Source organism: Mirounga leonina, unplaced genomic scaffold (assembly GCF_011800145.1).
Source record: "Mirounga leonina isolate KUSES-001 unplaced genomic scaffold, KU_Mleo_1.0 Mir_197, whole genome shotgun sequence".
Lineage (NCBI taxonomy): Eukaryota > Metazoa > Chordata > Mammalia > Carnivora > Phocidae > Mirounga > Mirounga leonina.
The window spans coordinates 6,681,052-6,707,819 of NW_023270494.1; the positions used below are offsets into that span (position 1 = coordinate 6,681,052).

The window sequence follows — 26,768 nt, forward strand, 5'->3', positions numbered from 1 at the left end:
GGGGGTCCTTTATCTTTCATTAGCTTTTCCCGAGGGTCCCCCACCCCCACATGGAACAGGGCAGGTGAGAGCAACCTAATGGACCAGCCTGGGACAACTGGGGGGACTCCCAGGACCCCTTGCTGGAGTTTTCCCACCTTGAGGCCAAGAGGCTTACTTAGCTGGGCAATTTCTGAGCCCTGACTTCCAGAGGGTATCACCCTCCCACCCCCATCCGGGTAATTAGGCTTTTTATGGTCTGAGCCTCCCCAAGTCTCTGACCTCCCATGGGAGGGAGCCCAGGCAGGTGTGAAGGCGGGTGGGATGGGGCATGAACAGACCTTGCCGGGCCCACCCTTCCTGGGGACGGTCTAGAGAAAAACCCCTTTCCCCCAGGTATTTGTAGGTTGCTTCAGCGTAACCAGAGGGAGATGGGGGGGTGTCGGGGAGGGAAGAGGAAGGCGTCGGCTTGCTTCTTAATCAGTCTTGGCCACCCCACAGTCCAGACAAGGTCTAGTTTCTAACATAACCATCAAGACCCAAATGGGATTTTATTGTTACACTGCCAAGTAACAAAACCAGATTCCCTCCTCTGCCCCAACCATAGGATGTGAAGTGACTGTTGGCTCCTTTCCCAACCATCCGGGATGCCTTTGCCCCAGATGTAGGCCCAGGGGCCCCGTCCTACGAACAGCTCCCTTCCCCCTCCCATCTCCAAGGCCGAGTCCGGCCACAGGTCTCTATAGGGTTTTGGCAACAGGGTTCTATCCAGGGCTGGGAGGCCAGGAAGTCCTGTCATCCTGGCCATGCCTCCTGAGTTCACCTACCTTCCCCAGTGGCACTGAAAGCATGGAGGTGCTGGGCAGGCACCCTCATAATTTCTGGATCTCAGGGACCCCAGCCTTCTGAGATCCTGAACTCCTGCTCGCAGGTGACCCCCCTCTGCCCAGCCTCCGTCTCCCATTTTCTGCTACACCGCATCCAGTCTTGGGGGCAGGAGGGCTGTTCCAGGCAGGGCCCCTCAGGTGTGCCCGAAGCGTATGTCTCTGCCATGGGTGCTTGTGCTGTGAGCCAGGCGGGGCCCACGGGCAGCCCGTCGGGAAATACCAGCTGGGTTGGACGGAACAGCGAGGGGTGGGGAGTCCCCAGGGCCTGCAACAGGGGAAGGGCCAGGAGCAGGGCTTTAGGAATTCCTCCCACTCCCTCTCTGTTCACCCAGTGGCCTTGAACTCCCTAGGGGCACAGCCCCAAGATGCCAGTCCCACGAATATTCTGTGAGAACCCGGTTTCCAGCAGTGGGTAGCCCTAGGTGAAGGGAGCTCAACATGCCTCCTCCCTGGGCTGGCCAAGGGCCCCCCCTTCCCATTCCCTCCCTTGCTGGTACTGACCTGTGCTCTGGCTTGGAGGGAGTTTGACCTTGGCCAAAGGCAGCATGACCTTCCCCAGATGCCGGATACCAGGTGCTGGGTGTCCACACAGTGGCACCCTATGGTCCGAGATGCTCTCCATAGGACGGGGCCCCAGGAGGTGTGTCTTGGGGCGGGAGAGCTGTGTTGGTTGGAGAACAGTGAGATGAGTCAGAGCTGTATGGGATCTGCTACAGGGATCTGTCTTATATGCCAGTCCTGTGTGCCCCCTATGCCAGCCTGGGGGACAGAGGCATGGAGGGTGGTGCAGGAGCCCCCCAGGCCCCCATCCATAATGAAGGAGCGCAGACACCCCATCCCCTGTCTTCTGCCTCACCCCTTGCCCCGTGACCTCAAAGGAACGGGACCGCCGCTTCCTCTTCTTGGCCTCCAGTGACTCTTCTCGTTTCTTGCCTGGGCTTTTCTTCTGGCCACGCATCCAGGGCCCGGTGCCATCGCCCCCGTGCCCGACTGCCTGGGATGGGGCCTCGCCTGTGCTGCTAGACAGGTTATCCTCACTGGCAGCATGCTGCAGCGTGGGGCTGGGCGGCCGCTTGCAGGCCAGAGGGCCCAGTGGCTGCGAATTGTCAGCCTTGGTCGGCAAGTGCAGAGACAGGCTGCTGCGCTCCCCGGGAGGTGCCAGCAGGTGGCGCCCCTCGGTGCCCAGAGCCCGCGAGCGCCACCGAGCAGCCTTCACCGAGATGCACTTGGTGCCGGTCAGGATCTCCTTCTTCTCTGTAGAGCACCCAATGTAGGGGTCAAGACCATATATTCCTCCCCCTCCCTTACCTCCCACACCCACTCTCCTGCCAAGGCAGGGAAATGAGCAGAGCCAGAAGGCCTGGGTCCCAATTCCAGCCCTCCCGCTTGCCTGCTATTTAAGAAACTTGGGGCAAGTTTTTGAGCCTTACCTTCCTCTGTAAATTGGGAATGGTGAAACTAACCCCATAGGGTTATTGTGAGGATTAATTGAGAAAATGGGCTTAGGGGGTAGGGATGCCGTCTGTATTTGCTCTTAGAATTATTACTGGGTGGGAAGGGGGAACAGGATCCTAAGTGTCGTGTGGTCCCCATTCTGACTTCTGATTGTGCCCTCAGCTCTCTGTGTGTCCTTGAGCAGGTGGTTAATCCTCTCTGGGCACTGGAGTCTCTTTATAGAATGGGTAGCACCAAAGGTGTGGGGCACTCAGCAGTGCAGGAGGGCATGGACTGGGTGACCCGGAACAGTTTGGATGATGCCGGGCTCACGCTGACAGGGCTGGCAGGGGCACACCTTTGTAGGACAAGGGGATCTCTGACAGATTCTCGCTGCTGTCAGGGGAAGAGTTGATCCGACTGCTCAGGCTGACCAGGCTGTCCTGAGCGGGGGCCTGCGGGGGGAAGTGGTTGAGAAGACAAAGGCATTAGACCCAGCATTAGACCCCATGTCTTACTCAGCAGAGACAGCGGGGCCTCAGGGGTGAGGGCCATTTGGGGAAGGCTCCATCCCAACCCCTGGGTGTCTACCCTGTGCTCTCGCCCCCCAGCAATGGAACCCAGGGCAAGCGGTGCTCAGTGCTCACCTCCTGGGTCACCAGGCCGCCGACCTGGATGGCGGGTGGGGTGGGCACAGAGGAGCTCTTCACCTGCCAGGCTCGGGGACTGGCTTTAAACACGCGGTTGGCTTCACTGAGGTTGGCAGAGGAGGATGGATGGCTACTGACCTGGCTGGTCCCACTGAGGTCCCAGCCCCACCCCAGGGGAGAGCTATTTGTGTGAAGGGAGAAGCCAGGCATCCTGGCTCCAGACTCGTGCCGTCTCCTCCCTTTCTCATTCCTTCCCCATCTTCCCCAATCAACCCTCATCTGGGTTGGCATCCCTGGGACATGGTGAAGCAGGTGGCGGCTCAGGCTGGCAGGACTGGCTGGAGGTGGTCTCTGGCCTCACCTCTCCGGGCTGAGGGGAGGGAGGACACTGCTCTGCAGACGCTGCACTTCGGAGCTCAGCATCTTCACACTCTCCGGCTCAGACTCCGGTGTCAGCGTGGTTCCTGCTGGGGTAATTTTGGGCAAGGAGCTGTCCTGGGGAGGGAAGGGTGCGGGGGGATGGGGGGAGGGCAGTCAGAAGACTTGTCCTAGACCAGGGGACAGCACAGGGTGACAGGCACACAAGGCGGCCAGGGCTGTAACCTGGCTTAGGAGTTTGGGGAGAGCAGTGGCTTTGTGTTCTGGCTCACACGGGATACACAAGTGCCAGAGAAGAATGCTCTGGGACGGGAGGGAGCCTTCCTCGGGTGGGTAAGAAGGACGGGAAGCTGACTCCCTGGGGCGCCGGCCAGCCTGGTCCCATCCCCCCCAGCTCCCCGCAGGCACTGCCTAGGGCATCAGCCCCTCCCATCAGTACAGGTGCCTCAGGCCCAGGCCCAGGCTTGCCCACGCTCCCACCTGCAGGGCCCTAGAGGCCACCCGGTCCATGATGGTGGCCTGCTCCAGGCTGCCCTCCTCCAGCTCCCGCAGGTACACTTCATACAGCTCCTCCAGGTGCTGCGGGACGGCCAGGTTGTAGTCTGCGGGGGGGAAGGGCCAGGGCTCAGCGCGTGCCCTGGGACCCTCCGCGGGTCGAGGAGGGCCCCTGGGTGGCTCGGCCGCGGGGGGCCTACCGTCGATGATCTGCCGCTGGCCTTGGATGATCTGGTCGCAGAGGCTGCGGTGCTGCTCCAGGCGGCGCACGGCCTCGCGGCGGTGGCGGAGCGCGCCGTCCCGCAGCAGCGCGTGCGACTGCATCTCGGTGTTCTCCACCTCGAGCTCGTGCACGCGGCACAGCAGGCTGAGCACCTCGCGCTGCTCCTCGGAGCCGATGCGCCGCGGCAGCGTCTCCTCCAGGCGCCGGCCCCGCGCGCGCAGCTCTCGGCAGCGCTGCTCCAGCGCTAGCTGGAGGCGGCTGGGGGTCAGCGCCAGGCTGCGGGCGCGCGAGGGGGGCTGCTCCCCCCGCCACCCCCAAGCCCTCCGCCGAGCCCGCCCGCGCCTCTCCAGCCCCCGAACTCCCCATTCTGAGGCTAACCCTCGAAGCTGTGTCTTGGGCCTTGCAACCAGGGGCTGCTCCGAAATGGCCCCTCTGTGCCCACCTTCTTGCCACCCGGACCACAGCCTGCCCCTGGAATCCGCCCCACCCCAGCCCATCTGATGCCCTCAGAGCTCATCATGGCGCCCCGAAGCCCCTGGTTTGGGTATGCTCCAGAAGAAGGAAAAGATCCTGTTATCTGGAAAGCCCTAATTAAAATACTGACTACCATTTTTTGAGTCCTTGGTATGCAAGAGGCATTGATTTAATCTCCCCTACAACCCCACTAGGGCCGCACCACGACTACTCCCATTTTATAGATGAGTAAGAGAGGCACAAGAAGGAATTTAGCAAGGTCACAGAGGATCTGAGGCCTGAGCTCCCAGGTCTGAGTCCCCTGTACCCCACCCCCAGCCCCTTCTGGCTTGGGCCTCCAAAACCTTTCCCCTGCCCCCAGCCCCAGGCACCTTCTGCTTCCGCAGCTTCTTCTGCTCCCCCACTAGGCTGGCAATGCTCTCCCGGGCTGAGGCCACCTCTGGGGGCTCCAGGGTGTCTGGCTGGTCATCGCCCGTGTCCGAGTCCTTCTCGCTGTCATCCTTGGTGTAGGATTCCTTCCGCTGCTCCTCCCGCCATTTGAGCGCCCTGCGGGACTTCTCGTGCTCCCAGCTGCCACCGTCCCACCCCAGGGAGACAGGGGAGTCAGACCACAGTGGGCATAGTGTGCGGCTACTGTCCCAGGCCCGGGGTGGGACCTGAACAGCTCCGGAGCAGGGGCTGCTTACCCGGCAATGGTGAGCAGGTGGCGGGAGGTGTCGATCTGGACCTCCATGGCATGATTCTCCAGCTCCAGCAGGCGTCTCCGCACATCCATCTGCTCCTGGAAAGCGCTGATAAGCTGCTCCCGCAGCTGCCCCATCTCGGCCTGCTCACCCTGCCCACTGTGCAGTTGGACCTCGGCTGCCCAGCGGGTGGGGGGTAGAGGAAGTCAGTGGAGGAAGGAGGGTCAGGCCAGGAAAATCTGGGCCTACGTGGGGCCCTCCCTCATCCCTTTCTTCCCAAACCACTTCCTGTCCAACCACCTCCTCCCAAAAGACCTCCTAGATTACTACCTCCTCCCACACCCACTTCCACACTGAGTCTTCCGGCTGTGGTCCAAAGGTGATTTCCAGCTCCTCTGTATGAACTGGGCTTCCACTAGCCCATAGGTTCCCCTTAGACACTTTACTGCCATCTGTTGGGAAACCATCCATAGCAAATACACAAATCTATAAGAGAATGGTACCCATTCCAGTGATGCTGGGCACAGCCTCACAGCCTGGAGCAGGGCCCCCCGGCAGCTAAACGCTCACATGTCTCTCACTTGTGTGATCTCACATAATCTTAATTAATGTTAAGTCTCTGAAACAGAGATCACCGTTCTATTTGACACTTGAAAAGAAGCCTCAGAGCAGTTGAATGATTAGCCCAAGGCTACCTGCCCAGAAAAAGCCTGAGTCTGGATTTGAACCCAGCACCATCTGGCCCCTGAGCAATTTGATACAGGCTGGGAGGGCTGCCTGAGATGGGCTCCCATGAACACAGGGCTCCCACGCACACACCTTGGATGTGGCGGATGTCACCCCGCTCCAACCGGCCCTGGGCCTGGCCCCGCCCGCCCTGCTCATCGATCTTGCACTTGAGCCTCTGGATCTCGCCCCGCAGGTCCGCGATGATGCTGGTGTACTGGGCGATGTGGTAGGAGACGTTGAGCAGGTTCTGCTTCACCTGTGGGGAGCACAGCACGGGGGCAGGGCAGGTACAGTCATCCCAGGTGCTGGGGCCAGCCTGCTGAGTCTTCTTTCTCTTTCTGCCCCCTGGTCTTTCTGGATACAGTCATGGCCCCCCTGGCTTCCGACCCCCAAACCTATCACACTCCATGCCTCTGCCGGACCCATACTCCTAAAATGCTGCTTCCTCTGCTCATCAACCTTCAGTGGCTCCCTACTGCTCAGGAGAAATGCTCTAATTCCTTTACCTGGGCCCACCACTATCTCAATTTTCATTTTTTATTTTTAAAATTTTTTTTTAATTTTTAATTTTTTTAAGATTTTATTTATTTGCGAGAGAGAGAATGAGAGACAGAGAGCATGAGAGGGAGGAGGGTCAGAGGGAGAAGTAGACTCCCCGCTGAGCAGGGAGCCCGATGCGGACTCGATCCCAGGACTCCAGAATCATGACCTCAGCCGAAGGCAGTCGCTTAACCAACTGAGCCACCCAGGCGCCCTCAATTTTCATTTTTTAAAAAAAGATTTTATTTTATTTATTTTAGAGATAGAGAGTGCATGAGTGAGGGGAGGAGCAGAAGGAGAGGGAGAGAGAATCTCAAGCGACTCCATGCTGAGCGTGGAGCCCAATGCAGGGCTTGATCCCACAACCCTGAGATCATGACCTGAGCTGAAATCAAGAGTTAGATGCTTAACCGAATGAGCCACCCAGGTGTCCCTCTCAATTTTCATTTGATCACTGCTCCACCGGGAACATTCTGCTCTGGTTGAGGAACTGTCCTGTTGTCCCCATCCTTATCACAGATACCATCTCCTTCCTGCCCTTGAAACCTCTACATTTACTGCTACTGCCCCCCCTTTCTAGAGTGTCCTCCCCATCCTTCAGAGTCCCACTGACAGTCCCCAAAGAGCTCTACCAGATCCTGCCAGCCCACCCCCACTTCCTGTTTCCTCGCTGCCTCAGCACCTACCGTTGGCATCACTTGCCAGCTATTAATAATATTCTGAACTATCAATATTCAAGGACATGTCTCCTCCTCCCATTAAGTTCCTGGAGGGTTGGAATAGCACACAAAGCCCCCTGGGACAGTGGCTGGCAAAGTGCAGTGTTGCGGGAGTGTTTGTAAGTCCTATCTGGTGAATGTCCATTCCCACCCTTCCATGCACACGGGTCCAGAGAGGCTTCCTATAGCAGGCCACGGGGATTCTAACGCCTTTGCCCAAGGGTGACAACGTGGGCTTGGAAGCTAGGCAGGGCCACTTCTAGTCTCAGGGCCATCCATCACTGGCCAGCTGGGAAGTCACTTAACTTCCTTCAGCCTCACTTCTCTAAACCGCAAGATGGGAGCATAGGAAGTCTGGCCTCGCTGGAGGAGTGAAGGAGGGGATGCATGAAAGTGCTCAGAATCGGCTGCCGCTGGCCTGACAGATTGGGGGCTTTGAAAATGTCAACATCTGAATGGGCATCTGATAATGAAAAGTGGGGCTGGGAGGGCATGAGGCACGGGGCGCATGACCTTGAACAAGGGGGAGGGGGCCCTCCGGAGCAGTGGGCTTCCTGGCAGGTGCACAGGTGTTGAAGGTGCGGGGAAGGGCACAGGGTGACATGGGTCTGGGGATGGAGGCCAGTGCCACAGTGGCTAGCTCCAGAGAGAGTGGAGTGGGGTGGCAGGGATCCCTCCAGGGGCTTCAGTCTTGGCCCAGGAAGGGTCCTCACCCTGGTCTTGATGTTCTTGGCCCGGCCGGCGTAGGTCAGGGTGTTCCGGGACTCCTCAAAGGCGCTGCTGGCGGGACTGATGTGGGCGATCATCACGGTGCGGCTGTTCCCGCCCAGGGAATCCTGGATGGCGGGGAGGGTGGGCTGCGCTCAGCAGGGGACCACCTCCCTGGGACCCTGCTCCTACCAGGCTGTGCGCTCTCGCTCGCTCTGTCACACACACACACTCACAGACATACTCACAGGTGCTGGGGTTGAGCATCACATGGACCCCCCTGGGTCCAGATATCCCCCCCTCCTTCTGTTCTTCCTTCGCACTTGTGGTTTCTTTTCCAAATTTCCATTTGAAAATTACAAGTATCTGATCCAGGTCAGGGCCTCCTGGCTTCCCCTTTCCCTCCCCCCATATGAGAGAACAAGGAAAGGCGGCAGCCATGGTGGCTGGGAACCAGAGTGGGAAGGTGCCCTTTGGGCTCCCCCTCCGTCCCATCCCCTCCGGGCTCTCAAGTGACCCCCAGATCCCCCATTTCTGACTGCTGATGGCACTGCTATTTCGGCTGGAGTGAGAGATGGGGGGATGGGGACCACTGTATGAAGGATGAATGTGGCCTATGGCCAGCCCCTCCTTGTTCCATGTGAACAGGCCTGGGTGCGGGGTCGGGGGGTAGCAGGGAGAAAGCCCCAGGTCCCACAATTAGCAGCAGGGTGATCTCAGGCATGCTCTTCGTCTCCCTAATCCTTGGCTTCCTTGCTCTTAAAAAACGGCAGCAATCATGCCACCGTCCCCCCTCCCAGCTTGGGGGCACACTGATGGTGGCAGGCTGGGGGTGGGCTCGGGTGACACCGCACTTATACTGGACCATAGACTCTGTCTTCCAGCACTTACTACCGTGGGCCCTCGGAAAGGCTACTTGGCTTCTTTGTGCATAGTTTTCTCATCTGCAAATGGAAATAGTATTCCCCCGATGCCTAGGGTTGCTTCAGGAAGAAAGGAGCTAGTCGGGTGAGGCCCAGCCAGGGGTGGGCCCCCAAACAGCAGACACTGTGAGCCATGAGGCTGATGTCCACCAGAACCCCCAATCCAGGCAGCTCTTAGTTCCCTCAGACCTGCAGCCCGGCGGGGGGGGGGGGGGGGGTGTCAGGTGCAGTGCCTTTCCCTCCCTGCTGCCCACTCTTTGGTTAGGGTCACCAGGTAAAATACAGGACACTCAGTTAAATCTGAATGTCAGATAAACAAGGAATGGTTTTTTTTTTTAGTATAAGTATGTCCCAAATGTTGTATGGGACACACTTATACTAGAACAAATTTTGTTGTTTATCTGAAATTCAAATGTAGCTGGGTGGCCTATATTTGTTTTTAAAGACTTTATTTATTTGAGAGAGAGAGAGAGGGAGAGAGAGAGCACGAGTGGGGAGGGAGGGGCAGAGGGAGAGGGAGACGCAGACTCCCCGTGGAGCAGGGAGCCCGATGCGGGGCTCGATCCCAGGACCCCGAGAGATCATGAGCTGAGCCGAAGGCAGCCGCTGAACCGACTGAGCCACCCAGGCGCCCTTGGGTGGCCTTATTTTTATCTGCTAAGTCTGGCAGCCCTCCTGTGGGTGCCTAGCGCCCGGGCCCGGCTGCCGCGGTACCTTCAGGAGCCGGGTGAGCTTGCTGTCGCGATAGTTGATGTACTTGTTGCTGCTTTTGTCGCTCAGCGCGTTGATGCAGTTGCCCAGAGCCAGCAGGGAGCGGTTGATGTGGGCGCCCTCCTTCATGCGCTGCCCACGGTTCTGCGTCTGGGGGGGGAGCAGTGGGCAGAACCGCGGCCTCGTGGGGCGGGGGACGGGCTCCACCACCGCCCTGGGCCGTCCTGGGCCGCAAGCCCCTCCCGCTCCCTCAGGGCTCTGCAATGTGCAGGCGACCGAGGGCCTGGTCTCGCCCTCTTCCCAAGGGTCATGGAGGGCATTCGAGAAGGTGAGAGAACCGGAAGGCCTCTGAAGACAGTGACGGACTGAGGGCTTCTGAGGAGGGCTGAGAGTCTGGCTCTTTGTCTCCCCAAGGGGCTGGGCCCACGGCGCCAAGAATGACACGGAAGAAGGTCGAGGCTTCCCTGGTGGCTCAGCTAAGAGCTGGCATAACCATGGGCACATGGCTCCAGAGGGTGCCCCGGGCTTCAGGGGAAGGCGGGAAGTCTGTGTGTGTGTGTGTGTGAGAGGGAGAATGTGAGGGACGTGTGTGTATGTGTGAGAGAGACTATAAGGGAGAGAGTGTGTGTGCGTGTGTGGAAGAAAGAACGTGTGTATGTGTGAGAGTGTGTAGGGAAAAGAGTGTATGTGTGTGATGTGCTGGGTTCCTCTCCGTTCCTTGGGCCTGCAGGGACACTGTCAAGGCCAAGGAGGCTCTGCTCAAAGCTGCCTGGCCCTCCAAAGCTGGGGCCTCGGGGCACACCCCCTCGCCCTGGCTGCTCAGGCCTTCCTGGGAGAGAGGGGTGTACTTCTTGAATCCCCCCTGTTTAAACCCAGTCCCACATGTTCTAACATGAAACCCTGTTAATTCTCCCTGGCTGCTGTCCTGTCCCTTGCATTTGCTAGCAGTGACATCACCTGGCCTCATCCCTTGGGGGATCATGAAACCTCCCAGTTTGCCTGAAGGAGGGGGGACCTGGGCCTACCCAGTCGGGCAGAGGCTGCAGAGCCAGGTGAGCAGGGCTTAGTGTCGGGGACAAATGCTCTGAGATGGTGATGGGTCTTCCTCTGTCCTCGATGTGGTAGACAGGGCCTCCTGAGTCAGGGGGGCGTTTGTCTCCCCTCTCCCAGCTCATCTGGGCCTACTCACTCTCATTCCCATTGACCCTCCTCGAGGGCGGCCAGTCTCCTTCCTGGAGAAACCCAAGCCCTTTCCCACAGATAGCCTTCCCGTCATGCTCCTCTGTGACATTCCTCAGTCCCTTACCCAGGTGGCCCCCTCATCCCCACCCTGCCTAGGATGGCCTCCTCCCGATCTCCTGGGGAAGCTGGGAAGTCAGCATCCCTGCCCTCTTCCCAGCCCCCCAAAACCATTCTCCCCAGTGCTGGGGGCGCTGACCTCACCTGGGAGGCACGCTCAGAGCCAGCCAGGTCAATCATGAAGAGGCGGCCCTGCCGCACCTCCTGCAGGATGTTCTTGACCCGGCTGCGCTGGCGCACGGCCACCTGGAGCACGGCGTGGGAGCGGGACGACGTCTGGTTGGCAGCCGTAGGCTCCTGGGTCCTCTGCCGGTTGCCCTTCATCAGCAGCTGCATGATCTAGATGGGTGGGTGGGAAGGACACCTCTCTGGGGGATCCGTCGGGTTGCCCCCACGTCCTGCATCTTGGAGGTTGGGAAGGGGCCCAGGTTGGGGGGGGCCATCTGGAGGCTGGTGGCCTCGTTCGTCCCCCAGGGTTAGTGCAGCCAGGGGGCATGGAGGCAGGTGAGAGCCCCCTGCTTGGATACAGGACTCTCTGTGTCTGCCCCAGCCCCAGCCCCAGCTGAGTGGGCAGCGCCGCCTTAGGTGCAGTCCTGTGTCCCCTCCTGCCCCCCAGGAGGGGTGAATGGCCCTCTCCACCACCCCGCTGGCTGCACAAGACTTGCCTCTTTGGCATTGATGGTGGAGACCTCGGTGATTCCAGCCACCTGGATCACCCCTTTGGAGTCCTCCCTCAGCTCTAGGTACCCCAGGGCGGGGTTCAGCAGGTCCCGGATCATCTCATTGTAGATCTGATGGGGCCAGTGGGGGAGGGGCAGGGGACAGGTGTTAACGGGAGACTAAGGGCAGGAGGTCCAGACAAGGACCAGATGCCCCATCTTTCCCGAGCACAAAGGGGACAGGAGCTCCCACATTCTGAGCCCCAGCCTGGGCGCTCCAGTCTCCTCTCTGGGAAACTCTGGTTAAGGAGAAAGACCCCTTCCTTTCTATGGGGTGGAGGTACAGGGGGCTTAAACATCCACAGGGAAACACTGGGCTGCCAGGACCTGGGACGCAGAAAGCTTCAGAACCAAGTGGGATCCCCTTGGCAGGCGGGCTGGGCGCTGGGCAGAAGATGGGGACCTGACCGATGGCCAGCCCTGCTTGTTGCTAGGCAACCCTTATGCTACTTCTCCCTGCACCACCCCCCACAAGTGCATCTTGCTGGCTGAGTGAACGCCATGGTGGCTGGAGGAGTGTGGCTGGCAGCAACGCCTCACTGCCCTTCCTGAGCTGTCACCCCGGAGATTATCAGCTCCCTGGGGGAGCCGGGGCAGCTGGGAGCCAGGTGGAGTGCAGCCCACTCTCTTCTGGCCTCTGCACGCTCCCACCGCTGATGTCTCCTCGCTGCCCGGCGCGAGGGTGGGCGCTGGGGGCTGAGGCCGGGTATCGAAGGCTGTCAGGTTCAAGCCTGTGCATGCACGCGGGTCCCACCAGTCCCCAGGCACATGGAGTGCCTGGAGGCGGCGTGGCAGGGCAGACATGGCTTTTCAGGAAGGAGCCCTTGATGATAGCTAGGTGCTGAGCCGTCTGGGAGGGTGGCTGAGGTCTCTGCTCAGGGCCAAGGCTACTTGGAAGTGTGGCAAAATAGGCAAGGCTTGGCTTTCAAGGTCTAGGATCTTGAGTTTGAATCCCTGCCCCCTCACTTACTGTTTGATGTTGACCTACTTGTGTAACCTCTCTGAACCTCAGATTTTTGCAGAGTGGGACCAACAACATGCGTGTGGCTGTCCTAGGGGCTGCTCACCTAAGCTGCGGTCAGGGGAGGGCTCACCTCCAGGTAGGACATGGACACCTCATATTCCATGTCATTGCTGGTCTCCTCAATGGCACGGAAGAGGTCATTGAGGGTCCGAACATAGATGCCAGGCTCATGGTCTGTGCCCAGCATGGTGTAGGTTTTCCCACAGCCTGGGGCAGAAGAAGGTGGTGGGTGAGCAGGGTGGGGGCCAGAAGCACGGCTTTGCTGGACAGGGGCTCCTGGCACACCTGGGTCTGTCCTCAAGGCTGGGCACCCCCTAAGTGGCCAAGGATGTAGGGGGCAGGGAGGATGGCGCTCTTGGCTGGGGATGGGGCCTCTGGGGCCAGAGGGCCCTGTGGGCGTTTGGATCAGCTACATCCTTGATTCCAGCCTCAGCTGGGGCCAGAGTAATTCTCTGATGGAGGATGAGGGGGCTTATTCCTCCAGGGGGACGAATGGGGCATACTGTCCTGTCCCACGGTCTCGGCCCCTCCCTCACCTGTGGGGCCATAAGCGAAGACAGTGGCATTGTAGCCTGAGATGACACCATCGATGAGGCTCTTGGTAGTGGCCTGATACACCATCTCCTGCCGGGAAGAGCAGACCCGTCAGGGGCCTCGGGTACACGCAGGGCAGAGCACACATGCCCACTGGCCGTCCAGGCCCGCAGCATGAGCAGTTTCCGTTTCTGGGGCTCTCAGCCCAAGGAGTAGGAGCGGGGAGTCGGGGGTTGGGGGGGTCTCTGCTTTCACCCCATGGGGGACACCAGCTTGAAAAAGAGCTCAGGACACCTGAGACGCCTGCCCCCACGACTGGCTCCCCGCCCCGAGGACGCATTACATCTGCTCCTGGGAGCATCCCCCAGATGGGCAAGACAGGGGTCCCCGGGAGGGTGTCAGCTTCCCTGAGACTCCTCCCTGCACCAGATGGGCTTCACACGCCCTCCTCCAGCTCCCATGGCGAGCGGCCTGGGGGTGTGCTTTGTGGGTGCAGCGTCTGCACACTGACTTGGGGGTGTCTGTGCAGGAGGCTGGGCACAAGCCATGAAGGTGTGCGCACATTTGCACGCATGAGGACGCGGTAGAGGGGAAAGCCAGAGAGCTAACGGTGGAGGGAGGGCTGAGGGTCAGTGGCAGGGTCCCCTGAGGGCTCCCTCCTGGGGGGGCGGGCAAAGGCTGGAGAGGGGCTCCTGCATGTCCCTAGGCCCAGGCCTTCCCTCACCTGGGTGGCAGTGAAGTCAAAGGCCACGTCAAACAGGTAGGACTTCTCCCGGGAACGGTGTGCCCGCAGGACGTCGTCAGGGTCCTCCATCGGGTCCATGAGAACCACCATCTGCAAGAGTCCCCGAGGGGGGTCTGGCAGTCACCAGGGAGCCACAGGCCCACACTGATGTCAAGGCCGGCCTCAGCTCTCCTCACCCAGGACACGGGGCAAGCAGTGGGGTGGGTCTTGCTGGAGGCTCTGGAGCTGAGCAGCCCCGGGCCCCCAAGCCCCAGGCCCAGCCCTGCCCCATCAGCTCTGGGGTGTCTGATCTGGGTGCTTGGCTCTGGATACCCAAGGGGAAGCCTCTCTAACCACTGACAATGCCCCAAAGGAGCTGAAAGTGCCACGGTGCCCCAGGCCACGTGGGCCCCAGACCCGGGGGGGCCTTCCTCTAAGGACAACACCACGCCCCATGCGCCTCTACCAAAGAGGAGGAACAGTAACAATGGCTTGCATTTATGACGCGTTTATGGTGTGTCAGGACCTGCTTTAAGCTCTTTAGACAAACGGACTCACTTAACCCCCCGCTCCAAGGCCAGGTGTTGAGGCCCATAATTATTCCCACTCGACAGATGAGGAAATTGAGGCCCAAAGAAGTCACTTGTCTAAGCTCATATACTAGCAAATGGGGGAACCGGAACTCAAAACCTGGGATCTGGGTTCAAAGTCTGCAGCCCCTGCTCTCCTCACCCCCTGTCCCCTGGTCTCAGCCAGGGGGTAGACCCAGGGGTAGAGCACTGACTGTGGGGTGACAGGGGTGAGGAAAGTGGGCTGGGCTTGGGGACTGTCCATCGGTGTCAGAGAGGGGGGCTTGGGGTGACTTATCAAGGCCCCTGCAGCCTTGAGCCTGAGCTGGGGGTGGAAGGAGGGGCCCAGGGTTGGAAGGTAGGATGATGGTAGAGGTTGGCCATCCTGGCCTCCCCTCCCTGCAGGGTAGGGGTCTCTGTGCTCCGTATGCATGCGTGTGGGGCTGGGAGGATACACACGGGACCTCACCAGGCTCTTCCTCTGCTCCAAAGGTGATCAAGGGACCCATTTTCCAGAACAAACTCCAAGCCTGCTCCACATCCAGCTCCACTCTGCCCCTTGAACCAGGTGTCCTGGGTGTGTTAAGCCTGGTCCTGGACTGAGGGAAGGTGCAGAGGAAGGAGGCTGGCTCTTGGCCAGAGGTTCTTGGCCTAGGGAAGTTGTGGGGAGAGACAGTGCCCAGACTGATGAAAATGCAGAAGACATTCAAAGGTGCATGGGAGGGCTGGAGTCAGGGGGGATTTAGGACAAGGCAGGAGAGGTAAGTCAGGGCAAGGTCCGCATGCCCATCCTACTCTTAGCAGAGCGGACTTGTGTCAGCACTTTAACCTGCCTGGGCCTGGGTCTCCTTGGCCGGATGGGACAGGAGTATTATCTGCCTGCCAGACTATGAAGGTCCCCTGAGCTAATGTGTACGGCGTGTGGGGGCAGAGCACCAGGCATATTCTAAGTGCTCAAGGGTCTTCATTCCAGGGGAAGTGAGGAGGGACAGCGGGGGTGATGCAGGTGATGGGCCACCCCACCCTCACCGAGGGGGGGGCCACCGGGATGCCACGGGCTCTGCGCCTGCCTGAGTCCCCTCGGGAGCTGAGCCTCCAGGTCGGGTCCCTGTCCTCCGCCCCGGCCGCCCCATCAGGGTGCCCCGTGAGAGTGGGAGCACCTGTTGCTCATGCTGGACAGCGAGGGCACAACAAGTCTCGGCTATGCTCCAGGGCTGGACGGCGGTCGCAGCCAGCGTGGCAGCCTCATGGCGCCCTCCACTCCCAGTCGGAGCACAGGTGGTAAAGACGAGGGAGCGGGCGCCCTCACACCCAGCCCCTCCTCCCGGTACGTAGCTCATCTTCACTGAGCCCTTTCCCACGAACTCATTACCCTCAGATGGGAACCTCGAGGCCCCAAGTCGCATAGCTGAGGAACGGTGGGGCCAGGACTGGAGCCCTGGCGGTCTGGCTCCTGGGCCCCCTGTCCACCATTGTGAACCTGCTCCCACGCATGCCCTCTGCTGGGGTGGGATGTGGCGGTGGGAGGGTGTCCCCCAGCCAAGTGAGGCCCCAGCACCCACTGTGCGCACTGGCCCTACCTAATCTGACTCTGTGATGAGATGCTGACCAAGGAGGTAAACTGAGTCCTGACAAAGGCCCAGGCACTGAGGAGGACGGGCTGTCCTAGTGCCGTCCCAGGGTGCACAGATAGTGACTGAGCTCCCTTCCTGGGCCAGCAGGGAAGCTGGGGCCAGTGACAGCCCCGAAAAGGCATGAGTGGCAGTCACCCCGAGGGACAGAGGGGGCTGACAGCGAGGCAGCAGGAAGCCAGCCTGGAGCCCAGCCCAGCTCTGCGGGATTGGGAGATCCACAGTGGGTCCCCCTGGGTGTGCCCCCTTCGAGCACCAGGATTTAAGAGGTGCACTCCTGGGGGGGCCACTGTGTGGGACTCCCACCAGACTCCTCTCAGCACTTAGGTGTGTGCTGAAGTCAAGCCCTGCTCCTTCACTCCCTGGACACGTGCAGTAGGTACACAACTGTGCTCACTGCATGTAGACTGGTCTAAGACCCCCGGGGTCCCAGCAGGGCCCTCTCCGGGGATTCTCATGGAGCAGGCAGGACGGGGGCGGGGGGGGGGTAAGGCAACCCTCCCCCCTGGAGGCCTGGCCCCAGGAGTTTCACCTGGAAGTCTCATCCAACCAGGTAATTTCAGGTAAGCCAGTTAGGGGGGACAGCTCCAGACAGGCTGGGTAGGGGCTTTGTGCAGGGAAAGAATGAGGCCACTGACTTGGTCCCCTCACAGCTTGCCAGAGGCTGGGTGGCCACGGTGAGCTGAGTGCTGGGCATCTGGGCCTGCAACTGTTACCTGGGGTGCCCACCTGTCCCCAGCCACCTCCCCAGGGCTTCAGCGCCAATGCCCTATCAGCCTCCTCCAGGATCCAGTTCCCGTCTCAGGCCCTAAAGCCAGCAGCATAAGCCCTGATCAAGTTTCAGACCCAAATGAAGATAACGCTGCCTATGAGTCCCCTGGCACGGGGCCCAGTGGGAGGCAACAGGAACCCGGCCAGCCGATCCCACTCTCACCCCTCGGGCACCAGCCCTCCTGCTGACGCGGGCAGGGCCGGCAGCCGGAGGGGCACCCTCTGGGGGCCTTCGGTGCAGGGGAGGGTGAGCAGCACGCACTGATGCTCATCACCCACTGATCACCTTCAAACAGTGGCTCTGGGCACTGCCAAGTTCATGGCACCCTGGACATTTGGTTCCTTTGATATCCGGGCTCCTGAATCAGTACATTGTCAGCACAGCTGCCATGACCCCTCTTAAAGAGGTCTTTGTCTGGGTCCCCATCTGCCTGGGTCCCCAGCCCACGCCCCACCTCCCGAGCATCACCCCCATCCCTGTCCACCCTGGCATACAAGGAAGGCCTTGTGCCCCTCAGCCAGGTGAACTGGGGCTGAGCCGGGGAGGGGTGGGGGGGGGGCTCTGGGTTGCTGCCCCAGACGGTGGCACAGGGCATGCAGGGCAGGGAAAGCTTCTATGTCCCAGGCAGTAGGCGAGGCCCAGGGAGAGAGAAAGTGAGGTGTGGTTTCCCCAGGTCTGACTCTGCAGGAGGCAGTCAGAGTGTAGGGAGGGGCACTGATCCACATTACCACTCCAGGAAGGCTTCCTGGAGGAGGTGGTGCCAGCACTGAGTCTTAAAGGATCAGCAGGAGTTGGCAGAGAGATGTGAGGTGAGGGGAGCATTCTAGAGAAAAGCGTGAGCAAGGCCATGGGGTGAGAGGCAGGCTGTGGGCAGAGGTTCTCGGCTCAGAATCCCCGGCGGGAGGGCGGTTCCTGTGAGAAATGCAGGGTTGGGAGCAGAGCTCTGGGAATTTCCCACCTGTCCTCGCTTCCCAGATCTCCAGGGCTCGGGCCCAAGATGGCCATAGAGGTGAGCCGTCTGGGCCGCCTCTGTGAGCACATGCTGTCCCCGGCCCCTGCGCAGCCTCCAATCACCCCCTAAACGTCATCCTGGCCGGCGCCCAGCGTACGTCCGAGCAATGTTTGCTGAATAAAGCTGCCTTTGGGGGAAGCTCTGTGCATACCAGGCGTGGTGCTAAGTGCTTTGCACACATTTTCCCAGACACTCCTAGGATCCCTCCGTCGTAATGAGGACTCATATTGGTAATGTCCCAAAGCTGCATAGCCAAGGACAGAGCTGGCTGGCCTGGGAGCTGTCTGGTCCCAGAACCCAAGCTCCTGACCACCCCTGCCTCCCGAGTGAATGAGCGGACCAAAAGCAGCCTGGCTGGGCCAGTGCCCACCTGGTATGGGCTGGACTGTGTCTTCCCCAAATTCAAATGTTGAAGTCCTAACCCCCCAGAACCTCAGAACGTGACTTTGTTTGGGAGCAGGGTCATTGCAGAGGTACCTAGTTAAAATGAGGTCACACCAGAGTAGGGTGGGCCTTAAATCCGGTATGACCGGTAACCTTCTGGAAAGGTGAAGTTTGGACATAGACACACATCGAAGGAAGAGGACCTCAAGAGCCACAGGGACCAGAGAGCCATCTGCAAGCCGAGGAGAGAGGCCTGGACGGACCCTTCCCTTGGGACCCTCAGAAGGAGCCGACCCTCCAGACTTCTGGCCTCCAGGATGGTGGAAGAATCGATGTCTGTGGTTAAAGTCGCCTAGTCTGTGGTACTTCATTACTTCAGCCTTGCAAACCCTACACCACCCAAGGCAGTCTCACCTGCTGCGGGGAGGGGCGGGGGAGGGGGCTTGTAAAGGGGGGTAGCCTCAGCCCCTCCCTCAGCCCCCGAGGTGGTGGGCTCAGCATGGGGGCCCTCTCTTTCACAATCCCCAGGTCATAAATGTTCCCACCCATGGCACACTGGCCACCTGCCCCTAGGAGGCTTCAGTGGGGATGTGGATCGCACCGTATACACAGGGGCCTCCCCACTCCGGCGAGAGGGCAGGAGGCAGGGCCAGGAGCAGGGAAGGTGGGCTCTGCCCCCGCAGGGCCAGGCTTCCTGACTCAGCAGAGGCCCCCACTGCCTCCCTCTCAGACCTGCTCTTCATTCAGTGCAGATTTTGACCGTTCCATAGTTCTAGACTTTGAGCCCGGACACCCGGGATCCATAGGGAAGTAGGAGCCTCAGGCTAGGGGGACAGTGTCTGTAAACTCTGTGCCCGTGAAGAACCGGGCTCCTCCCCAGCATCTCCTAGGTGAGAAATACCCCGAATAAAGTGTAGCAGTTCTTTCTGCTACACACCACCGAAGCTGCTGGAGCTCTGATCCACTTTGCAGTTTTAACTGGCTCCTTCCTGGCTTCCAAAGGGCGGGACGTAGGCCAGGATTGCTCAGTCCTGGCACTACTGGGCCTCTGGGCTGGGTCACTGTTAGGGGATCTGTCCTGCGCCCCGCAAGTAACACATGCCAGTAACACAACACCCTCCCAGCTGTGGCATTCCCAGATGTCCCCTGGAGGACAAAATCGCCCCCAGTTGAAAACCTCTGACCTAGATCCTTCCTCTTCGAGCCTCCAAGGCTGGCAGTGAAGATCTTCAAGGGAAGGGGTGCCCTAAATTGGGTTTAGGGTCAACACTGCTGTGTGACCTTGAGGAAACGGCATCGCCTCTCTGGGCCCAAGTTCTTCCCGGTTGGAAGTCAGGGAGGGCCAAAGGGGCCGCAGCCTTTAAAGAAGAAATCATACCAACACACCCAGCCTACTCAGGATTGCCAGCAGAGAATCGGAATCTGGGAAGGCCCCAGTCTCAGAGACTCCATCTCCTGTCCAGGGAACCTGCATGCAGCCCCTTTATTCTCAGGGTGTAAACAAGGCAGAGCCAAACGAAAGCCTGACTCCAGGTGGGTATCACCCGGGTGAGGCTGCTTCTGGATTTTTGTTTGCTTTTTCTTTAAGAAGGAGAATTTGTTGCTGGTCATATTTCTAGTTGTAAATGTACGGTCCTGTTCGTGCTCAAGAATGGAGTCTTTGATCCCAAGAAGGGTGTCTCCTTCAGGCTAGCCGGAAAGGACCAGAGAGGAGCCCGCTGAGCTCATAAACCCACCGAGGCCCAGCGGGCCGCTTAGCACAGAGCCACACCTGGCCAGGCCACCCCCCCTTGCCTACAGGACTCTGAGGGCCCTGAGGCTCAGGAGGAGGGGAGGCATGACCTCGAGGATGCAGAGAGGGCTGCATCCCTCTCGGCTCTGCAAACACCTTCATCAGAGACCCCAGGGAGAGTGTAGGAGGCACCACCCAGATTCGTTGAATCAGCATCTCTGGGGGAAGTGAGGCCGCATATATCTGCCTTTTGAACTAGAACCTGCCTCGCACCCACCCAGTCACGAGGTGTGAGGATCCTTACATCCTGGCAGCCTTATTCACAACAGCCAAGAAGTGGGGACCACCCTTGAAAGCATGATGCTCAGTGACAGAAGCCAGACGCAAAGGACCACAGAGTGCAAGATTCCATTTATATGAAGTATCCAGAATAGGTGGATCCACAGAGATGGAAAGCAGATGAGTGGTTGGCCGGGGCGGGGAGGGGCTGGGGAGAGGGCTGTGGGGGGCAGCGCACGGGGGAGAACTCGCGGATCCCTTCCCAGTCACTCCCCACAGGGCTCAGCTCTTTGGGGCAATGGGCGGGCTGAGAAGCATCCGGAGGGTGGGTGTGTAGGGAAGCGGGCTGGAGGCGGGCTGCCCCCCGCAGCACTCATGTCTGACCCTCGGCCCCTGTCACCCTAGTGGGAGCTGTGTGTGTGGCTGGGGCTCTCCCTCACACCAGCTCCTGTAAGCCTCTCAACAGCCCTTTGGCGGGGGTGGGGGAGGGCGGAGGAGCAGGTTCTTAATACCCTGTCTTCTGATGAGGACAAAGAGGCTGGAGGCCGGCCAGGGCCCCAAGGGCCTGGGTGTGGCTCCTCTGACAGGACCCCAGGAGCCCAGGGGTGACAGTGGGACTTGGAGCTGATAAAGGCCAATTATGGGATTACACATATTGTCAGGTGACTTAAATCCTGTAGGTAAATAGCCTGGATAGCTGGGAGGGGGCTCAGCAGGCTGGGGTCTTGGTTAGGGGCAGGGAATAGAGGGGAGGAGGTAGAGCTGCTTCCATCCGGGAACTTCGGGGCCCAGCAGCCTCTCGGCCTGCACCTGCCTTCCCTTTGTGGTCATCGATGGCATCCTGGAGAGCTCTGCTGTCAGGGTCCAGCCCCCCCTCAGGTGCTAGCAGCAGTCCTCCCGGGACACATCAGTGGGGAGGTCACCATTCGGGGACCACTGGGCTGAGAGCGGACACAGGAGGCGGGAAGGCGGGAGGTGGGCCGAGTGTCACTCACCTCTAGGCTCGAAACCATCCTGTATTTCAGTCCTTACGTAAACTAACATCTATTAAACCCCTACAGGATGCCAGGCACTTGGAAGCACTGTGCATACATTAGCCTCCAAAAACCTCCAAAGATCTTACGATTTTGGTCCTGGATTGAAAGGGGGCCTTCAGACCACAAGGCTGCCAAGGCACCCAGACCATCCCCTTTACAAATCTACACCCTCACTCCAGCTTCCCCAGAATCCAGGCGCACCGGCCTCCTATCCCCGGAGTGCACTTTGCCTGTGGGAATGTCCACCTCTGCAGATCTTGTCGCCACAAACTCGCGCGTCTCCAGGACAATGCCTAGCTTTAGGGGAGGCTGTCCTAGGACCCTTCCAGTGGCCCATGCCAGTGGGTGACCGAGTCCTCGGTCTACCTCTCCCAGCTCAGAACCCACTGATGGTGGGCTGTGGCAGCATCCGCCTCCCCGCTGCCCACCAGGAGGCTGGGCTCTCAACAGTGACCTCTGGGCTTGCAGAGGCTTGACCATGCAGCGGCTTCTCTCACCCCCAGGCCCGCAACGGCACCAGCAGGGGGAAAGTAACCCACCCAGCACAGAGGAGAGGCAGAGCCCAGAGCCCCAGGCCAGAAGAAGCTGGGTTGGGGAGCCCCTCTGTGGCACCGGGCCACACGGGCCATGACGGTCACAGGCAAGGGAGCGAAGGACAGAGGTGGGTACAGGGCAACTCTTCATTCCAAGCACATGTCTGCTTCAGAGGATGCAGGGCACTGTGAGGCTGCTTGGACCCTCCTGCATCTCCGCCAGGAAGAGACTCCATGGCCATGGCGTTCTGGGGATGCTCCCAAAGTCACCCCACAGGCCCTCCAGGCTCCAGACCTCAGGGGAAGGAGCAAGGCTCTAACCCACCAGCTGGCCCATCAATGAAGCTGGCTGAGCCTGCATCCCCGAACCTCCCTCAGGTCGCTGGGGAAGGACAGAGCTCTGGGGGTGGGAGACAGGTCAGAGTGGGAGGCAAGGGAAGTGGGCTGTCCATCTGTTTCTTGGACTCCTGTGTCTCACCTCCTACTTGCGAGGGCCTTCTCTGTCAGCTGAGGGATGGCAGGGTTTTAGGAGGTTCCCAGCCTGCCAATTGCTGCAGCTATTCCAAAAATGCAGGCCAGGCAAGCCATCTTTGGACGCAGTGGGGACAAAAGGTGCCCGAGGGCACAAGCCCAGAGCTTTCCCTGCAGGCCCCGGAGTCTGTGCTGACAGCCCTGAGCCCACGCTGCTCAGGGGACCCTCCCTGCATCGCTCAGCTGACAAAGGAGCAGCCCTGTTCGGACTGCGCAGCCCAGAACCTTCTCAGAGACACAGCTCGGCCAGATCAGGCCGGACCCTCCCTCTCCACTTGCAGGGACAGAAAGGAGCCAGTGTTTGACGCGTGTGGGCACACCGTGGGCTCTACCCTAGACCAGAGCGTTTCCATCAACATCAGTTAATATCTCTCAGCCCCCACACCGGCCAGGAGCCAGGAGCCGCCGAGAAAGAGAGCCATCATTGTCCCAGCCCTGAGGACCTGATATTCTTGGGGACAAGCTGGATAAACAGGGAGTGGTCCTTGCCGGGAAGGAGGTTTCTGGCTCATCAGGCTGGCCCCTCTCGTCGGCAAACCCAGCAGCTCTGGGGAGCTTTCAGTCGCTAGTTAATGATGTCCACTCACAACTATTAAACTCCTACTGTGTGCCGGGCACTGGGGAAGCACTGAGCATACATTAACCCGCAGAGACCCTCTCGAGAGAGCATTATGGTGGCCGTCCCCACTTACAGATGAGGCGGCTGAGGCTCCGAGAAGCAACCTGTCCAAGGCCACAGTTGGCAACAGCAGAACCCACCCTGCGTGACTGTCAGGTGTATTCACCCTACTCCCGCCTGGCCTACCCAGACACATAGGGTCCACCCAGTCATCCCCTGCTATCTCCGAGGTCTCTGAGGAAGGCTACCCTTTCCCAAGAGTGAACAGAGGAGGGGCGCCTGGGCGGCTCAGTCGGTTAAGCATCCGACTCTTGGTTCGGCTCAGGTCATGATCTCAGGGTCCTGAGATTGAGCCCGGCATCGGGCGTGGAGTCTGCTTGTCCCTCTCCTTCTGCTCCTCCTCTCTCTCTCTCAAATAAAAAAATCTTAAAAAAAAAAGAGAGAGAGAGAGAAATCAGGAGGCTGGTGCCACCGGGCTCTGCTGTGCCCACCAGAGCTGAGGAAGAGGCGGGAGGGGGCACCTGTCCCTAGGGGAGCCCAGAGGCAGGTGGGCACTGCGGGCTGGACGGTCTGCCTCCAATTCACTTCTCATGGCCCTTGGGCTTCCTGAGTCCAGCCCGCCGGCCCCAGGCCCGGGCCAAGCGGGTGCCCACGTGTGCCCTTCTCTGAATGGGGCAATGCCACCGGACTTCTCAGACTCGCCAGTGTATACTGCCACCTTGATGAGCCCTGACACTCAGGAGAAGCCAGCAGCGGCAGCCACCGAGCCGTCCTCACCACTGTGCCCACCCCCACCCCAGCACCTGCGTCCTCACCTGCCCACCCAGACATCCTGGCCATGGTCTAAGAGTGTGCGGTCGGGCCCCTGCCACGTCCCCGCCTCACCTCATGCCTCTCCGCCCTCTCGCTCCTACTGGAGCCACCCAGGCCTTTTCTGTTACCCTTTGCCTTTGCACCTGCTCGTCCCTCTGGTTGAAGCGTCTCCCTTCACGCACGTCCAAAGTACCCTCCTCCTCTCTTGTTTTAGCTCAAGCACCATCTCCCAAGGGAGCCCTCCCTGACCTCTGCGCTGGCTCAAGCCCCCCTCCCAGCGCCACGCATTTCTCTGCAGCCCTTGTTGGGGTTAATTCTCTGATTAGCGCTTTGTCTCCCTGTGCGGGACCGGAAGGTACCGGAGAGAGGGCAGGGTCTTTTCTGCTCACTGTGGTTTCCAGCTCTGAGCGCTGCCCCAGTGTGTTGTGGCTATTTGGTAAATATTTGCCTCCCGTGCAGATGGGGGTGGGACTCACCCTGCCCACCTCATCACAGTGACATGAGGACCAAGAGAGCAACCAGATACCCCAAGACTTTACAAAACACGAACAGCCTTTGCAAAACATGAACCGGAGGTAGGCTCTAGCTCTAGACCATGTAGATACGTGCTCCGTGAGCAGCAGACATGCTCCACGTGTAGCGGACCTGCTGAGCGGGGGAAGTCATGTCACAGGCACACGGAAGGTATGTGACAATTTTAAGGCTGCACTGGGGAGCTCAGGGCCCAGCCCCACGAGGGAAGCTTTCAGCTCTCCTTGGATCAATCTGGGAAGGCTTCTTGGAAGAAGAACCCTGGCTTCCTTGACAATGTCATCAATGACATAACCAAGAGTTTGGTGGATGGAGGAAGGGTGATGCTACAAGCCACAGGGAGCCTTCCTGCCCCACCCAGTGAGCAGGTGCCTGCCCTGCCACGTGTGAGCACCTCTGCCCTGCGGCTCCTGGCCACAGCCCCAGTACCTGCTCGTCCACCTTATGGGCGATGAGCGTGGCTCCTTCCTCCAGCTCTGCCACGCTGATGGGCCGGACCCGGAGTGCCACCTACGAGGAAAGGCCAGACCCCTGAGATTAGAAGGAGAGGACCGGGCTGGACAGACAGAAGGATGAGAGGACCCCAGGATTCCCCTGGGCAAGCCCCCTGGGTTCTCCCCCGTGTGGCCATCCCAGGCCTCCTTGGTCTTAAGGAAAACTCAGTGGTTCAAGGCCACCGCCCGGGTGGAGGGGAGCAGGTCCACGGCATGCAGGCTACCTCGGAGTCTGTGAATTTCCCTGGGGAGCCCGGGGCTCAGGGAGAGCCCCAGGGGAAAGAGCGGTCTGCTCCTCCAGCCTGCATCAGTCACACGCCCAAATGAAGCACCTGCAGCTCCCCAGGGCTTTGAACTTGGAGCCTTGGCACTGGAGTAGCCTGTGGGTGCATCTGTGAATGAGGCTGAAGGTGCAGGCCTGGCTGACGGCAGGATGGGGCCGGACCCCCGGAGCTTCACCTTGACGTCCTAACAACCCCTGACCACATCCCTACCCAGCACAGCACCATGGGGTGCTCCCTTCTCTCTCGATTCTCCAGCCAGTAGGAGCTGATGGGTCTTCATCCTGTGCATGGGGCTCCCCAGACAACAAGGGGGTGCATTTCTTCTGCTGACCAAGGGGAAATGCCTGCTGAATGTGTGGGTATCGCTGACGGACCCTCATGCTGAGTGAGAACATCACTCTCCGAGGGACCTCTGCTGTCTGTCAGATCATCTTTACCGGCCTCCTCGGCCCAACCCCACGGGTGGGAGAGGGAGGACCCTCCATCCCTGTCCTGGGGGCACACCACTCAGGCCAAAGTAGCCATTTTCAAGAGACACATTATAAACTGCCAGAGAGAATATTCCAGAGCCTGAGGTTTTCCTGGAGCTGCGGTCAAGCTCCTCTTTAGAGCCATGGGCTCAGCCTGTAGAGGTAGGGTTCCTGGGGCGGCATTATCCTCTCATTCCATTATGACCCACCTGCTGGTGACAAAGCCCTCCCTTCCCAGGCCTCAGAAGTCAGGGGATGGGGAGAGGGGTGGAAGGGGCAGTGGCTTTGGGGCCACTGAGCCTCCCCCTTAGTGCTTTGACATGGCATTACTGATAATCAAGGGCCTTTTTTTTTAAAGTAGGCTCCACACCCGGCATGGAGCCCAGCGTGGGGCTTGAGCTCCTGACCCTGAGATCAAGACCTAGGCTGAGATCAAGAGTCAGACGCTTACACTGAGTGAGCCACCCAGACGCCCCCAGGGGTCTGTCTTCAGTCTCTACTTGCCCTGGAGACCCCCACTCACACCACTTCATCTGTCCCAGCCCCCAGGGCTCAGGGAGGGGGTACATCTTTGTTGCTTCCAACACTTGTCTGAAATATTGGACAGCATCTGTGTTGTAACCCAGTAACCAGCCACTCTCAACCCCATGCCAGCAACTCTGGCTCCCGGGGCTCCTGTCTGCCCACCTGTGATTCCCAATCCCTTTAAACTCCTGACCCCACAGCGCCAGGGTAGCTCCGGCTCACGGGGAGACTCCCACTTTCCTTCTCTGTGCAGGTAAGTCAAGCCCGTCCTGCCCCCGGCTTTTCTAGATCAGAGAGCAGTCCCGCCCCAGAGACCCATCTGCACAAGCTTTGGGGATGGGGGTGGGGGGTAGGCTCCCCCGGTGGGAAGGTGTAAGGGGGAGTGAGGTTGAAGCTAGGCTGACTTCAGGCCTCAGCAGCATGGCCACGAGACCTTCCTTCTTGATATCCAGGACTTGTGGAAAGTTTCCCTGACAGTCCCATCCCTGACCCTCAGTGTCCTTAGTGGGGTGAGGGGACAGGACAGCTGTGACCGCGGCCAAGTCAGAGGCTGGGTTTCCGGGGCTATGAATGGGGTCTCACCATGAGCTGCTGGTCCTTGGAGTCCCCGCTGTCCTTCATGCTTGCGGCGGGTGGAGGGGCTCAGGCCGCGCCAGCGGGCATGGCCGAGCCGCACCCCCACCGCCGCCGGGTCCCTCGCAGCCTCCCTGCGCCGCCGC

At 59.8% G+C, this 26,768-nt stretch overlaps 1 protein-coding gene across 1 annotated transcript; it reads right to left on the reverse strand.

Annotated features, from left to right (window-relative positions):
- Positions 1 to 467: 467 nt before the first annotated feature.
- KIF19 (kinesin family member 19) lies at positions 468 to 26,768 on the reverse strand. Its single transcript, XM_035026114.1, has 20 exons — positions 26,632 to 26,768; positions 24,706 to 24,786; positions 13,834 to 13,944; positions 13,112 to 13,199; positions 12,646 to 12,782; positions 11,498 to 11,623; positions 10,977 to 11,171; positions 9,537 to 9,683; positions 7,905 to 8,027; positions 6,023 to 6,188; positions 5,207 to 5,381; positions 4,892 to 5,090; positions 4,024 to 4,294; positions 3,809 to 3,930; positions 3,312 to 3,445; positions 2,948 to 3,053; positions 2,659 to 2,755; positions 1,723 to 2,120; positions 1,368 to 1,527; positions 468 to 1,131 (listed from the first exon to the last, which is right to left on the reverse strand). The coding sequence occupies exons 1-20, from the start codon at positions 26,668 to 26,670 to the stop codon at positions 1,001 to 1,003; spliced, it is 3,006 nt and encodes a 1,001-aa protein (XP_034882005.1). The 5' UTR covers positions 26,671 to 26,768; the 3' UTR covers positions 468 to 1,000.